Raw genomic sequence first — 15,841 nt, 5'->3', positions numbered from 1 at the left:
GCCCAGGGATTGACATAACATCAAGCTAGGTGAAGTTTCTAGAATACAACTAAATATCTCATGAGCATGTAACAGTCTGATATCTCATAAAGTTTAAGAAGGGAAGGATAAAGTAGATTCTAGGAAAGCCTATATTGGTTTGTCCTACTTTATTTTTTAATTTTTTTTCAACGTTTATTTATTTTTGGGACAGAGAGAGACAGAGCATGAACGGGGGAGGGGCAGAGAGAGAGGGAGACACAGAATTGGAAACAGGCTCCAGGCTCTGAGCCATCAGCCCAGAGCCCAACGCGGGGCTCGAACTCACGGACCGCGAGATCGTGACCTGGCTGAAGTTGGACGCTTAACCGACTGCGCCACCCAGGCGCCCCTGGTTTGTCCTACTTTAAATAAACACCAATTACAAAAGTTGAGACTAAAAAATAAAGTAGACATTGGGGGACACTGAGAAGAGGAGTCTTTGTTTTTCAAAAGAAGTCACCAGATGATTCCCTTAGAAAAGAAGCTTCCCTACTAAAAGGTGGAATTTGACCTATAAAAATTCATTTTTCAAACTTCTTTTAGGGAAAATATATACAAAGTAGGGAACATATACTGAATTTTGAGGGGAAATGAATGTTTCTAAATTGAAAATCAGATTTGTCCTTGGATTCAACTTAAAGAAATCTTGAGCAGTTTCCCTTAAAGCAAATATATTAGTTTCTTGAAATACCTGGGAAATCCATGTGTCATAAATGTAGAAGCCAGCTGTGGGTCTTCTATAAATGCAGCCCTTTAAATGAAAAAAACACTGGCCCCAGAGGCAGGAGATCTGGAACTGAGGCCAGGCCCTGCTACTGTGTGTGTGACCTTGTGTAAGTTATTTGACCTTTCTGGGCCTCATGTGTAAAATGAGAGGTTGGTCCCTTTCACTTCTAACATTCCATGGCTACAGATAAATATAGAAATAAGATAAATACAACAACCTAGAAATAAGAAATATTCCCCAAAGTAAGTTTTGGAGTCAGTAGAAAAGAGTAGCAATGAAATATCATAAAAAGAATAAAATTGTAACTACTAGCCAGAGTAAATATATCTCATTTAAAAATTAATGAAAAGATTTGTAATTTACAGATTTGATCAGGAGAGGTAAGAACATACATATTGATATTTCTTTACCACCACACATATGGAGGAGAAAATGAGTTTGGGGTGACTTATACAGTGAGCACAATGTTGCATTTGCATGCATAACATTTGGTAAAATTGGACATTAAAAAAAAGTGGAACACCACATAAGGAATAAGTTTCTATAAAGCTTGGCATTGAAAAGAAGCTGAGGGGGGTTAATTGGTTGTTCCAGTTCAGATTTTGTTGGTGTATTTGTTGATCTCAAATTCTACTATGTAGGCAAAATCTTAAAATCAGAGCCCTCCTAGAGAACAGCCACCTTGGTGAAGATAGGTATTTAAGGGTTGGCAATATCAAACATAACACTTTTTTCCTTTTTTCCTATTTGTGAATTCAAAAAAATTAAATCCAAAACGGGCCAGACATGCTGGCTAAGTCAAATCAAGAGTTTTGCAGGTTAAGCGAGTTGATTCAATCTGGTAATTTCTTAACACCAAACAAATGTATACCTGACCAACATGACAATATACATCACTTGGCCAGAGACCAATCACTGTGATGACAGCAGAAATGGTGGGAAAGTTTGAAATCATTTGAACAGTTGTGGCTATAGTGATTCAGGAGCTTGGAGAAGTAACATCACTGGAACACACACACACACACACACACACACACACACACTCCAGGGCTGCTGCTGCTGCTGTTTCTGGGATGACACTTTGAGAACCACTGGCTTTGATTTTGGGCTTTTACTGAACAAATGTATATTCCTATTTCACACAATCCATTACTTATGCAAATTAATTTTTGCTAAACTTATGAAAAGCACCTCAAATATTTGGCTATAACTGTTTACTGCCATATTCCTATATAAATCTGTGTCAGAATATTCTAAAACTTTATTCCATGTCATTGTTTAAATTTTCATTTTTGCTGCTCTTTGACTAAGGCAGCTCTTCCCACTCTTGTCGTTTTAAATCCCTAATACCTTGGTGACTTATAGCTAAAATACGAGCAAAGACTTTGGAGGGACTGGATGCTCTGGTGTAGATCTGGTCTCTCTCACACCAAGCTGAAGTGATAGCACAAAACATAAATAAGGGCAGGGGAAGCAGAGGCTTGTGTTTAGTAAAGTTGTACCTCTAGCAAGTTTAATAATTACCACCACCACCAAGAGACCAATATGGATCAGACATTGATCAGACAGTTTCACCTTTCACAAACAGGACACATTTTCACAAACTCTAAGTCCTTGTGTTCTTTTACTAAAATGACTAGTATTAATTCCATTTGTGTAAAAATGTTAATGTACAATATGATCTTGGCCTTCTCAGTGGCTTTCAGTAGCCATTTCTGAGAGTCTCTTGGTAGATGTGATCCCTTGGTCCCTTGTCCAATAGAACAGCATGGGGTATCAGGACTATTTAATCAACCACCAGCAATTTAATACAATAATTCCAGGAGATTAAGGTATTTTCTATGTTCTGGAGTTAGCTTTCAGGGAATTTGGCCTTTCTGTGGTGAAAAATACACTTTGCAGCTAATCGAGGCCTAGAATTCTACAGGCAGAACTTCAATTCCTTTCGCTTAAGGCTTTTCCCCTGTTATAATGCAAGCGACCCTCAAAAAAGGTAGCATTAAGCCTTATGATGTTAAAGTAAAGGACTCTATCCCTTTCCTGAGAGCATGTTTTTCTTAGTAAAGAGAACAAACTAGGAGGCACTCAGGAGAGTTGGGGCTGGGAAGCAAGGTCTGGGGAAAATGGAGCAGAAAGAGGAGAATGAAGATCCATCCCAATGGCAGACCTCCAGCCCATTCACTATTGTGCTGAAGGGCTGTCTCCGTCTGCATCCCTACTGAAAATGGGTGCTAACTTGCCACTTGGAGCAGGTTGCTTAGAAATCAACCATGTTTTCTGATAATATTGTCTATTCTTAGATGTATAGGCATACAAAGGCTTATAGCAATGGAAAAAGATGGCAATAAAACATTTGGTGCAACAACAGGGATTTATCAGAGGAACCACACTTATTCACAGGAAGAAGATAAACTGATATTCATAGAGTGCAAAGTGCAGGGCTGAGACGAGGGTAAGGCACTTGTGCGGCCCTGAGAGTGGGCGCTTCGTTCACCTCACTCTAGTCCTGGCCCTGGAAAATCAGATTAAAGTGAAAGCCTACTATTGTGTTACAGACTTGGTGATGATGGAAGGCTGCACTGGTGAGGAACAAGAGCACTGGCCACAAACTCAATTTTTTAAGGAATAGTTTGTTTATCAGGAAGAGGGCAGGTGCACGGACACATCTGCTCAGACAGATAGGTACTGCAGGATCACAATCTGATCCGTGTTGTCTAGAGATTTAAAATGGATGTCCAGTGAAATGCTTGTTGTAAGCCTTTATAGAATCTTCTCTAGTCTTTGCACATTCAAGGTGATGCCTTCAGACCAATTGGTTTTTGTGGTCATTAGGCTAACACGAACTATTTCGCTGTTTGTGGTCTTGCCTCCTTAAAGGGTAAGCTGTAGGTTAGGGATGCAGTTCACAGGAGTCAGGGCTAAGGGACAAGTTGGGACCAGGTGGGAGGCTTAGGTAAGAGATGAGGCAGACAAAGGAGAGGCGATACCAGCGAGGCTTCCTGCTCTACCAAGAATGGCTTGCTCTCTACTCTTGACATTTGAACCACAAATACGTAATGAATACCCACCAAGAGTAAATCACTCTTTGCTACCATTGACCTCTCCTGGGGATGACTCCCTCTACTCATGACTACACTGAGGTTAGTCCAGCAGAGCTACCTGTGGCTATTGGTTGGAATCAGAGCAAACAAAAGGATAGAAACAACTTGAATTGGAAGCTGACCTCCTGTGGCAAACTTCATTTTACTTGAACCCCTTCTGTATTCCATGCTCAAAAATTGTGATCATTATTATTTGCACTAGTAACCGTGGCGGTACTAGGTCTCTGAAAGCCTACATGGAGGGGCTGTCAGCCTCTCTTCTCTGGTCTTAACAGAGTCGGTACAGAGGGCAGCAAACATTGTGCTGTGTGCCTCGGTGGGAGTTGGTGTTATAATCATGGGGACGAGAGAGGTTGAGGGTTAGGAGTAGGAAAGATGTTTGGTGTTATAGTCATCAGTGACTAACAAATTCTACAGTTTGGTTGTTTGCCTGGGATTAGGTCCACCTGTTGCAAAATATTAAAGGAATATTTCTTGCCCTCAATGTTACCTCTGACCATAAAATCTCTGCCCCAAATCCTCTTGTGCTAATGGAAACACCACTGGGTATTTGAAGGCCATAGTAATGATGCAGAAGATGTTACAAAAATTCCAGGTATACAGACCATTGTAGAGGAAAGCAAGACTCAAGGTAACGGCAAAACATAAAAGTGTCTGGGCATTCAGCTTTAGAATCTTTTGGGAAAACCACCCAGGGACAGAAAGGTGAAACCCACTAGAAGTAGCAAACAAGAAGCTTCCAGAAAAACCAGTAGAAGTAACACATCCTGTACTATATGAGTCTCTTATTTGGCTTCAGAGCTCAGCTGTTCAAAGTGGTTCCCAATGAGAAGGCCCTGGCAGCCTTTCACTTTTGTTAGGCCAAAGCATGAACACCCCTTCATTTCCCTGCAGAGGAAAAATGTTTCTGTCTTTTGGAATTCTGAGTCTGGGGCAGACAAGTGTGGCATTCAGATATAAATTCAGGCCAGGAATGAATCTATTTTATTTCAGGCAAAACCCCTGAAATTTGATCTGGACCTTCAAACCAAATAGTTTGAATGCTTTCGAAAGCAACTGGGTTCTCACTGTTTATTATTTTAAGTGGCCTCTAAGTTAGGGGGCAGTGCTGATTGCAAAGAAGTTGATGAGCCTGGCCTGCACTTAGAAGTCTAGAATTCAGACCTGTACCAACCAAGGGCCTAGGCTTAAGACCTCTGAATGAGAGGCCCAAGTCTTCTCAGCTCTCAGTGTAGTTTTTCAGCTGCTCTGTCTGCAGGAGTGCGGGTAGTGGAGCTAAGAGCTTGCTTCTCATTGGTGAGCGATGTGACCTATCAAAATCAAGATCTGCTTGTCTCTGGGGCAGTTTCTGCATCATCCAGGATGTTGGCCAATGAATCTGTTGGGTTGGGGGGGGGGTGGCAGTGAAGGAGGAAGGGGTCCAGGAATCAGGCAACAATTTCATTTGACTTTTCTTTTCCCTTCTCGGGAATGTGGACCATTAACCCTCCATTATTGGTCAGCCAGTTTTTGTTCAATGCATTGACTGTTTTTCTCCCCCAACCTCCCCAAAACCAGACACATGAAAACCAAATGAATTACTTTTCTTGCTCTGCTTAGAAAATTGAACTGACAAGAATAGTTAGTGCCTATAAGCTTGTGTGGGGGGCAGTCACAATGATTGCTCTGGGGGCTCCGTCAGCATCTCATTTCCCCTGAGTTCCTACACTCTCCCCCAACATAGTTAATGTAAAGTCAGTCACACAGTGGAACATAAATGGCAAAAAGTAGCCCTTTTTGTGTGTGTGTTATGGGCCACAGCCACTTGCAAGGCTGCCTTTTAGGTTTTGGATATATTCTTTTTAGTCCATACATTCTTGGTTTGGGAACAGAGTAAGACTTCCTTTAAACAAAAACAAAAGGAACCACAAACCACAATCTAAACTGAATGGAGGTGGACAAGTTACACTTACTTTCTCTCCTCCTTGAGCCTTTGATGATGCTGTTCCTTCAGCTAATTACTTCCTGTAATGAAGGTTATATGCAAATGAAACGAGAGTTCTTAGAATGCAGCATGAGCTGGGCACTGATTCTAGCTATCATTGTTGACAGACACTTGAAGAATTTCAAGGCGCAATGTACAAGTTACCTTGGATAGATCTGAGTGAACAAATGGCTGCCTCATTTGTTGGCTGAACTTGATTCATCCAAAGCAACCCAGTCCTGACTTTTCCTAGTTGGTGGGGGCGGGGGGGGGGGTCGTCTACATGATTATTGAATGTCATCACCCTGATCTCCGCATAGACAATCAAACTGAAAAAGGCATGAATTTCAAGACAGACTCACATTCATATTTTGAATGACAAAAGCCATCCAATCAACCCCATGCTGAAATAAGTGCACAGCCACAAACCTCTCTGGTGGGGGGAATTTAAGTGTGGATGGAGAGGCACCAGAGTCTTTTTGTTTCTCCACACAGGGCCATCAAGGCCTTGCCAGGAAAGTGAATAATAAGCAATGGCACCCTATGATCCCCAGTTTTGGCAGTCCCCAATCCACTCTCACACTGTGCCCCTCAGTGACAGGAGTCAGGGATGGAGCAGCCTGGCCATTGATTGAAAAGATGGTACATGTGCCCTTGCATCTGAGAATTTCTTCTCAGGGCACAACACTGGGGGAAGATGAGAAAATCGGTAGTTGGGTAATGGCAAGATTGTAAGTATGAAAATGTAAAAGGTCTGAAGATGATTAAAGTGCCTGATGATTTAGTTCTAGATAAAGTGACCTGTCTCCTGCTGTCCAGAGTGTGAGTTAATGTAAAAGAAATGTAGGCTCTTCTGTTATGTCCATGATTACTTTTTAAAACCCTTTCTCTTCCCCTTTGTCTACTCAAGTTTAGTAACTAAACCCTGTTAACTGAACTCGGGACTTAGGTACTGGGGTCATCGGTAGTTTCACAGTCTTTTGAAAATTGTGCAATAATTCTCCGAGCCAGTGGGTTAGTGGTCTTCAGCAGTTCGGCTGCTGAGGGGCGGGACCTTGGAGTTGTCTTGCTTCCCTTCTTCTGTAGCAAGGCCTTGAAATCATCGTTTCTGCCAGCATCTAGGTTGGCACTGCCACTTGACCCCGCAGAAGCAGCTGACTCACTGATTGGAGAATCAGCTGTGTTCTTTATTGGTGAATGGGAGCTTGGTCTGCTGCCGCCAGCAAAGGCCTCACCAGGCTCTTTCCAGCCAAGCAGCTTTCTTTTGGACCTAAATAAGAAAAAGTTTGTTTTAAGTGAATTCACGTGGCAGATATTTCTTAAATGCTTCGTATAATTTCATGAATGCCAGTGGCATGATGTGGGGGCTACCATGCAGCAGCCTTGCAAGCAGTTGTACTTACCAGCTTTCTCTCTCTCTCTGCTAAGTCCTCAGAGTCCCTTGTCTGGCTTCCTCTCTCTATACCCCTTTCAATGCCTCCAGCTGGAGTCGCTTGGCCTGTGCCTGCAGGCTCAGTTCTGCCTAGGTTCTGGGACCAAGGAAGCATTTAAGGAGTCTAGGCCAGTAGCTCAGTGACTCTGAATCAAGACAGTCTGAGAGCTGATCCTGTTCTGAACTGGTGCTCCAGCTCTAATGACTGGGCTCTTTCTATTTTTTTCTCATCACCAAGTCCTTGCTTTGAAACCCTGTCCAATAACTGGTGCCCGGTCCGGTCCCACTTTGCCTAAGTTCCTGCTTTGATGCTTGGCTTGTTGCCCCATTTCACTTCTTGATAAGATGTTTTTGGTACAAGGAATTCTGTGAAGGGTTAAATGTCTCCGTCTGTAGACAGAGCTGTGAGAGAGCAGATGGAGCCACAATAGGCCTGCGGTTGCTAGGAGACGAGGGGCCTCTCACTCGGCACCTGGTCTTCCCTTCCCTGCCCCTCCTCCACTTCACCCAAAGATGTCAGTGAATTGCATATGCAAGGCTGAGGGCTGCGTTCACATATGTGGGTATCTGAACTTAGGCTCCAGTTGCAATTCTAATGGCTGCTTAGAGGTAGCAGATTTTCTTTTGGTATAAGAAGGGTAGACAATTACAATAGGAATTAAGAAAATTGGTCTACACCTGTGTATCACAGTAAACAAATCTTCAGTTGTGCGTGAAGCCACAAACACGTCATCGTCCTCTTCAGCAATCCATTCGGCTGTTTTATCACTGATTACACTTTTTTCTTCAGTGCTTGCTTCTGTAGAACTCCCTAGGCATAAGAACCAGAAGGAATTAAATACTTCGACGACAATAGTTAGGACAAAGCACATTCTCCTGTGGTATTTCATTTGATGTTCAAAGCAACTCTGGGAGGGCCGCAGGGCAGAGACTCTTAATGTCTCTGTTTTGCAGAGGAACACAATGTTCAGAAGGTTAGTGTTTTGGCCAAGGTGGAGTGAGTGGTGAAGATCAGCATGGGTCCCTGTGTTCTCACACCTTTTCCATTACACAACAGGTTGCCTGAGCATTCTCTTGTTTTGAATGCAGTATTTTTAAAAATCAAAAAGCAGAGACTCATCTAAAGCAATGACTCAACCAGTAGGTGGGAGTGGGACCTATCTGAATCTCAGAGGGAGCCTGTGGAGTTTGATGATGCATCTTCTAAAAATTACCTGTGGCTGTGATTTGTTTGCTTGTTTTAGCCACTATGATTTAACTTATGTTGGAAGTCCAAATTTGGCCTAAGGAAGGTCGTAAGATTTTGATGTTTGGTGTTAAAGGTACAAAAAAAAAGGATGAAAAACATGGATGGATCTGGAGGACAATAGGTTAAGTGAAATAAGATAGTCACCAAAAGACCAATGCTGTATGATTCCACTTACATGAGGTCCCTGGAAGAGTCAAATTCATAGAGACAGAAAATGGAAGAGTGGTTGCCAGCATATGGGGGTGAGGGGACAATGGTGAGTTCTTGTTCAATGGATACAGACTTCAGTTTTGCAAGATGAAGAGAGCTCTGGAGGTGGATGGTGGGAGTTCATAGTTGTACTGCCTTGTGAATGTATTGAGCACTGCTGAACTGTACATTAAAAATGATTAGGATGATAAATTTTATGTTATGTGTATTTTTGCCACAATTAAAACAAAAAAAAGAGACATGCAAAAAAGACCCGAAAAATTATGAGGAACATTATCTAGTTTAGTCTTATTGTTCCAGGAAGAGCTAGCCTCAAAGCATCCAAGAAAGTGAGTTCCCTTTCTTCCAGAAAGCACTAAGAAAGGCTGCAGCTAGAAACATATTCCATTGTTTCAGAAGCTTGCAAGCCTTCCATAGCATTTGAACTCATCCTGGGAGGGTACTGAGTCCCATGCATGAAACTAAAATCCATGTGGCTAGCGAAAAGTGCTATACCGGGAGGCAGAGAGATAGTTCCTAGGGCAGGGGATGTGTGCCTGACTAGGTAGATGGGCTACTAAGGTCCTAGGGTGCTAAGAACTAGTTTGATTTTAGTATGTCAGTATCAGGGGTTCCAGGTGAGATTGGCCCAAGCTGGATCTTGGAGATCCACCCCTGGGTCATTCCTAATCCCAAGGGGCAGTGAGGCCTGTTTAGAATAACCCAAACCCTCAAGAGATGCCTCCTACTGACCTGGTTATCCTGGATTCAGGATCATTATTTGGGGGCATTTGCTTCTGTCTCTGGCATTCCATCCTTACCCTCATCTTTCCTGGGATTCAAAAGAAAAGGCAGCAGAGAGTTTACTAACCTAGAGGACTTGCCTCCCTTTCACCTTCAGCCTCCGGTGTTGAAGTCATCCTTGTACCAGGTGACTGCAGTTGGTCACTGGTGGGGGGACAGCTGGCTTCTTCCTGAAGGGTGATGATGGGGCTGAGAGACAGCCTTGGTTCGGTTCCATACACCTCCATTTGAGCTGTGGGTGATGTGAGAGGCAGGTACAGCACACTGGGCTTTTTTGGGACAGGGGGTGGTATCTTGCCTTTCTTTTTCTCTGCTTCTTCCTGGCTCTGGAGGCTAATTCTTTCAGGCAGGGCTCTCACTTTGGGGCCTCCATCCTCCATACTTCCCTGGGGAGGTTGCTGTGTTCCTGAGAAGAAAGCACCAGAGGAACTAGCAAAAGGTGTGAAAACAAGAGTTGAGGCTGCTGTTGACTCCCCTGGGCTTCTGCCCTCAGGGCTGGAGGACTTTGGTTTCCGCACCACTGTGTAGACGTCTGGAGGGAGTGGCCTCGTGTGTTGAATGGAGCTCTTGGGGGTCATAGCCAAGGTAAGCGAAGTTAGCGGGTACTCCTCAGGGACAGATGGTGGCTTGTGGACCAAGCTTGGAGGCCTTCGGGCCACGGGGGGCTTCTCAGCTATGGGAGGTTTTATCTTTCTCTCTGGCAAGGTGAAGACTTCTGCTCCTGCTTCCTCAGTATAGTCAGGGCTCTCGATGTCATCTTCTGGCTCAGACTTGCTGACTGACCTCAGGCGAATGGAACGTAGGTCAGACTGAGTAACCATGGGCATAACTGGCTGGTTGGGGCTCGTTTTCTGGGCCAGCTTGGCCCCAAAATTTGTATCTGAGTGATGCCGGCTCACCTTGGTTTTGCTTCGGATGGAGATACTCATCCCAGACAGATCCAGGTTGGTTGACGAGGTCAGTGGTAGGTCAAACGACAGCCGTGACTTGGACATTTTCTCCATTGGTGATGTCGGGAGTAGTGATGACTTCCTCTCAGGTACCACTGGACGCACCCGGACACTGCCACTTGGAGGGGGCAAGTGGCCCAGGGTCAAGGACATGGAGACGGTGGGTGTTGGTGTCTCTGACTGGCTGGAGTATCCACTGGAGGGTGACATCAGCCCAGCAGGCCTTCCTGGGGAGGATACTTCCCTGGCCTCCACCTCAATGGAGAGCTGGGAAGGTGTCGTGGCTCTGGACGTGGAAGGGGAGGCAAGAGACTCTGAGCTGCCCTGAACTTGGGTGCACTCAATGACTGTGGTGCCCGTGGCAGTGCTGGAGCTGGACAAGGATTGGTAGGTGTCACCAGACTTCCAGTCAGTAAGATACCAGTGGTGGGAGAATTGTGTGCCTTCCGGATCTTTGAAGGTCGGCACAGCTGGGTGATCCTGAGCATCCTGCTGGGATGAGTGATGTCCTTGGTGTTCCAAGGAGAGGCAAAGGCTCCTGGGCCTCTGGTCCTTGGGTAGGGCTGACCCACCTTCTGGCAAGAGGACTGGCTCATCTTTGACCAGTGAGACACTGCGCATTGGTGGGGAAGGCTTCTTTTTGGCCTTCCTGAGCGAGATACTCTTGGATCTCTGTCTTCTGTGCTGGGTCTCCTGTTGGGCACGAAGGGAGGCAATGTTGTCAGCACTGTTACTGCCCTCAGAACTTGTACTGGCATGAGGCAGGGCACAGGCTTCACCAGCCTTCTGTTCCTCATCATAGTCCACCTCTGCGGTGCCTGAGTCTGTGGGCACAGACAGTGACCGCTCCCGGAACCTGCTGGACCCACCTGGGCCTGTCTCCATCCTTGAGGTAACACTAGTGAGAAGGCCAATCTTGGAGGGTCGTTCCACTGCCTGCCTTCGTTGAGCAGGGTGCTCAGAGTAGCCAACTGACCCACTGCATCCTGCTGGGTTATCACAGGTAACAAAGAGGGTAGCAGCCTCCTTAGGAACTAGAGGTGGCAGTGTGTGCAGAGACACCCAAACATTCCCAGAGGAAGGATTTTTTCCATTTTCACTGACTTGAGTACTCTGACTGGTGGCACTTGGAGCCATGTAGGTAAAAGTATCTCCCTTCCAGGAAGCAGAGAACGTCGATTCGGTTGGTCCATTGCAAGAACTGGGGATGCTATACACCATTCCTATGCCCTCCATGCTAGGAGGGTGTGCGCCACCACGCACCTGGAGAGTTTCTTCTGGATCACTCAAAGGACTCCTCAGTACCGGTGAGGGGAGATTTGGGAAATGAACTTCCTGACCAACTGCAACTCTTCCATGGACACCTTCTGGGACCGAATGACTGAGCCTGATGTCTGAGGTGGTGGAGCAGGCCACACTGCCTGCTGGGCTATTGCTGTGACCTGGAGAAGGTAAACACAGAAAGTTAGCGATGCAGCCAGGGATCCCCCAGCAGCTGTCTTGAGACAGGAGCACCAAGTTTTTTGCCAAGAAGCATTTGCCAACAGCTTGGTCAGGATGCCTTGGTTCTTCCTTTCCATAAATGAGGATGCTGGGGATGTTGGGTCCTTGCCCATCACCACACGGTGAGTCACAGGGTGCCTGCCCTTGAATTGTCCAGGAGGCTGCCAAAGACTTGCCAGCTTTGATTATTCCTTTTAGAGCTGAAGCGGCAGGTGGGACTACCTTGGGTTTTTCCCGAGCTTTCACCCCAGGCTCATGAACCATCACAGACCTCAGTGCTCACCTCTCCTGAGATTAGAGCACAGGCTTTTGAACTGATAAAGGACAGCACTGTGTGACTTCCAGCCCCAGCAATGAATCTGGAGTATGCCACAGCTGGAAAGTTCAGAGTCTGGTTACATTTTTGGCACCTGTCACTTTTTAGCTTTGCAACATGAGAGACTTCAGATGACCTACGCATGTGAGGAAACTATTCACATGTCCAAAATCCCCAAAGATTTTTCTCATATAGAACAATTATTACTACTACTAGTAGTATAATAATTTATAACAGCAGCCACCATTTGTTCAACACCTACTATGTACCAGGCACATGGTAGGTGAATATATGTAATAACTCTAATATGCATGACAATTCTCACGGGTTGGCATTATTAGCCCCAACTTCCAGATAAAGGTGCTGAGGCTCAGAGAGGTTATGTAAGTTGGGCAAGGCCTCATGGTTAATAAGTGGAGAGGCCAGGACTCACATCCATCTCTCTGGTCTGTGCTTTTTGGATGGCTTCTGTTTAGCAGCAGTAGTGGCTCTGTTAGGATGGTGCTTTTAGTGATGATTCCCTCTTTTATCTATTTGCCTAAATCTGACACATTTGGCTATATTCCATTTAGAATGGGAAACAATAACATAGTGAACGTATTAGCCTGGGAGACCTGCGCTCCATATTCAGTTGATGACCTTGACAAAAGGCCCTTGGTTGTCCTTAATTACCACATTGGCTTCTTTTAAGTCATCCAACCGTCCTCCCTCCCCTCCCCCACCACCCCACACTCTGAATTATCCCTGGGTGGCAGGACTGGTGGCAATGAACAAGGGGAAGGTTCTGGGGCATCAGCTGTGGTGGGGTCACCTTGGTCTCGCTGGGAAAAGTTAGAGAATCCAATAATGGTCCGCCTCCGCCTCAGGGTGGATTTGGGGTTCACGGCTGTCTCTGTGTTAAACAACGAGTGTCGCAAACTTGCATGTTTATCAAACTGCTGCCCTGTAGGCAAAATAAAGACACTTGGGTGCATCCTGGTTTCTGTTTACAGTACAGTGGTCTGAGGTGGAGAGAAGGGATGATGGCAGGAGCAATGAGCATGAATAGAGTCCAGGCAGGTGGTCCTTCATCCTCCTCCCTCCCAATCTGGCTCTGGATACCCACAGGCCCAAGGCGTACATGTTGGCTTTCGTAGGGTCGTACTCAAGGTCACTGGTGAGTCTTAGGTGGCTGAGGGCCATGGTTTTCAGCTGTGACTATGTGTGAAAATCAACTGAGCAGCTTTTGAAACTCTAATACCTGAACCCCATCAAGAACACTTAAATCTCTGGCTGTAGGGCCCAAGTAGAAGCATTTTCTTGAACCCCCCAGGTGATTGATTATTCAGAGGTACAGCCTGGGGTGAGAATCACTGGTGTAGAGAGACAGGTTGAGACTAGATGTTGCTTGATTGTAATCTTTTCTCAAAGAAAGTCTTTGTATGGGCCAGTAAGGACAGTGCCTCCAAGAGGCTACCCTGCTGCCCCCCAGCATCCAGGAAGCAGCCTGATAGCCTGTCCTCCAGTCATCTGATCACATTTTATCAACATTCATCTCTGGGTAGTGATTGATATCTATTTCTCTTAAAACACTGGGACAGTCTTTGCACCAGGGGAATTGCTAGGGCAGGGGTGGGGTGACACCCGCTGCTCCCCCCACTGTCCCTCCTTCAGCAGCTGGCTAACCAAACCCTCCCCTCTCAGCCCCATGGCTACATGTGTCCCCACTCCCCACTGCCCCCACCAAGTTGCTCTGCAAGCAAAATCAGGGCTGGCCTCATTGAGAGTAAGGTGGAAGTTTAAAAACAAAGTGCCCACCTTTACTCTGTGAGTTTCTCTTCTCAGCCCGCACTCCTCTTGGTACATTTCCCTAGGCTCTAACCTCTATTTCCTGCCTCTAATTTCCTGAGAGGATGCCAGGGACTCTGAATGGCCCCATATCTAGGGAACGTTGCCACATGTGGCCAGACCTGTCCTCATTGTCTTTATCAGATTTTTCCCAGCATACCACTGGCTAGTGCTGGCTCACAGGGTGCCTCTGGTCCCTTTAAGTCAGGAGGTCTTCATTTCATCCAGTCACTGGCCCTACCTTCTTCTGAAATGACTGACCCTCCTCCTCTTCCACTTACAGCTGGTGGAGTGTGGAGCATGAATTAATGATTGGCATGGTATAGGGTGCCACATGTCCCCAAAGTCACAGCCAGCTGAGCCTCATTTGCCTTGGTCTCTTTCTATTACTTCCATTTTCAAACACTTGCCACGTGGGTTGAAGAGGCCCACCTCACTAGAAGACCGGATGTCTACTGAAAGTATCACAAGGCCCTTGCTCTGTGTTCCAGGTATGATCCTCCCTTTTACCACCAGCACTACTGACCTTGCACTTCCACTCTGGCTCCTATCTGTGCACTACAAATCTGGCTTCTGGCACAAGAAGTTTTCTTTCCCCAAACCAAACTGAACTCACAAACTTGAAATTTCCATAGATGTAACCAAAGACCACCCAAGTTCACAATGTTTTAGGGTTTTCTGTTAAGACAGATTCGTTTGCTACCAGATGGGGTCAGTTAGTATGGCAGTGCCAGTAGAGAGTGAAGAAAGAGCAGCCAGAGCCCCCTCTTCTGCATGCCTCTGTTCCTCGGCGAGAGCCATGACCTTGACAGTGCAGGGTGAGCCAGTAGCAAAGAAAGTCTCACTCCCTCCCCTGGCACCCAGTGCATTTGGAGAGGATGGTCTGTAGTTGGCATGGAGGGAAGCAAATGGAAGCGATACTAAGCAACTCTACCAGAGATATTGATGGGCACAATGTCAGAGTGCGTGGAGCAAGGTTGAGGCCACCGTTTCTCCTCTAGGATGGGCAGAGGGAAGGGGCTATTCCAGGCAGCTTGCTTGTCGGTTGTGGTAGACAGGCTCAGGGAGGCCTCAGGGGCCCTCACACCCTGGGTGGTAGTCTCATCCTCTCTCAGCTGCCGTTTTGTAGGCTGTTGGGAAAGAAGGTGATGGGAAGGGTGTGCTCCCGACGAGATGAGCCATGCCATGGGATGGCTGTCTAGGTAGGGTGGTCGGAGGCTTCATCTAGGAGGCAGGAAAGTGTGGACAGGCTACCAGGCCAGACACCTGCTGTGTACAGCCCATCTCAGCAGGGCCTCCGGATAGCTCTGCTGGTGGGCAGAGGTGAGTGGCAGCTCCTGATGGGTAACGTAAACTGCTTGAGGACCCCTGTCAATGAGTGCAGAGAGAGCTCTGTATGCTGGCTCTCACAGGTGGGGGAAGAGGCAACTCACCATCAATACAAACTCCAGACGCCTGCCAGCCTGGGGCCTTGGGCTAAGGGTGGGCTCAGGGGCCTCATCAGCAGAGCGGAAGGTCTGCCCCAGGAGTCTGGCCTCCGAGTACTGTTCCTCATATTCTTCTGAAAAATAGCACAGTGGATACACACTCTAGGGGGCCATGGCCAAGCACTGGGCTGGGAAGGGACCATGAGAGCTGGGGCTCCTGCTCTAGCTGCCAGGCCTGACTTGCATTGTTTCTCTAGGATATTTTTCCGGCTTCTGAGCCTCTGGATTCAGAAATGGAAAAAGTCCTACCTCCCAGGACTGTGAGCGCCAAG

The 15,841-nt window shown here is 46.4% G+C and overlaps 1 protein-coding gene across 4 annotated transcripts in view; it reads right to left on the bottom strand.

Annotated features, from left to right (window-relative positions):
- Positions 1–1,061: 1,061 nt before the first annotated feature.
- NHSL2 (NHS like 2) overlaps positions 1,062–15,841 on the bottom strand; it is an 86,201-nt gene continuing 71,421 nt past the window's right edge. For 2 of the 4 annotated variants that reach the window (XM_045471985.1, XM_045471984.1), the window contains 3 exons: positions 9,554–11,878; positions 7,923–8,055; positions 1,062–7,082 (listed from right to left, as the gene is read on the bottom strand). In XM_045471985.1, the coding sequence (XP_045327941.1) occupies positions 6,758–7,082; positions 7,923–8,055; positions 9,554–11,878 (2,783 nt within the window). In that variant the 3' untranslated portion in view covers positions 1,062–6,757. Of the gene's footprint in view, positions 7,083–7,922; positions 8,056–9,553; positions 11,879–13,066; positions 13,199–15,016; positions 15,213–15,515; positions 15,644–15,841 lie in introns of all 4 variants that reach the window. The other 2 variants (XM_045471982.1, XM_045471983.1) reach the window with 2 other exon arrangements.

This window comes from Leopardus geoffroyi, chromosome X (genome assembly GCF_018350155.1).
Source record: "Leopardus geoffroyi isolate Oge1 chromosome X, O.geoffroyi_Oge1_pat1.0, whole genome shotgun sequence".
In the NCBI taxonomy this organism is placed as follows: Eukaryota; Metazoa; Chordata; class Mammalia; order Carnivora; family Felidae; genus Leopardus; species Leopardus geoffroyi.
This window is presented reverse-complemented; position numbering and strand designations above follow the sequence as displayed.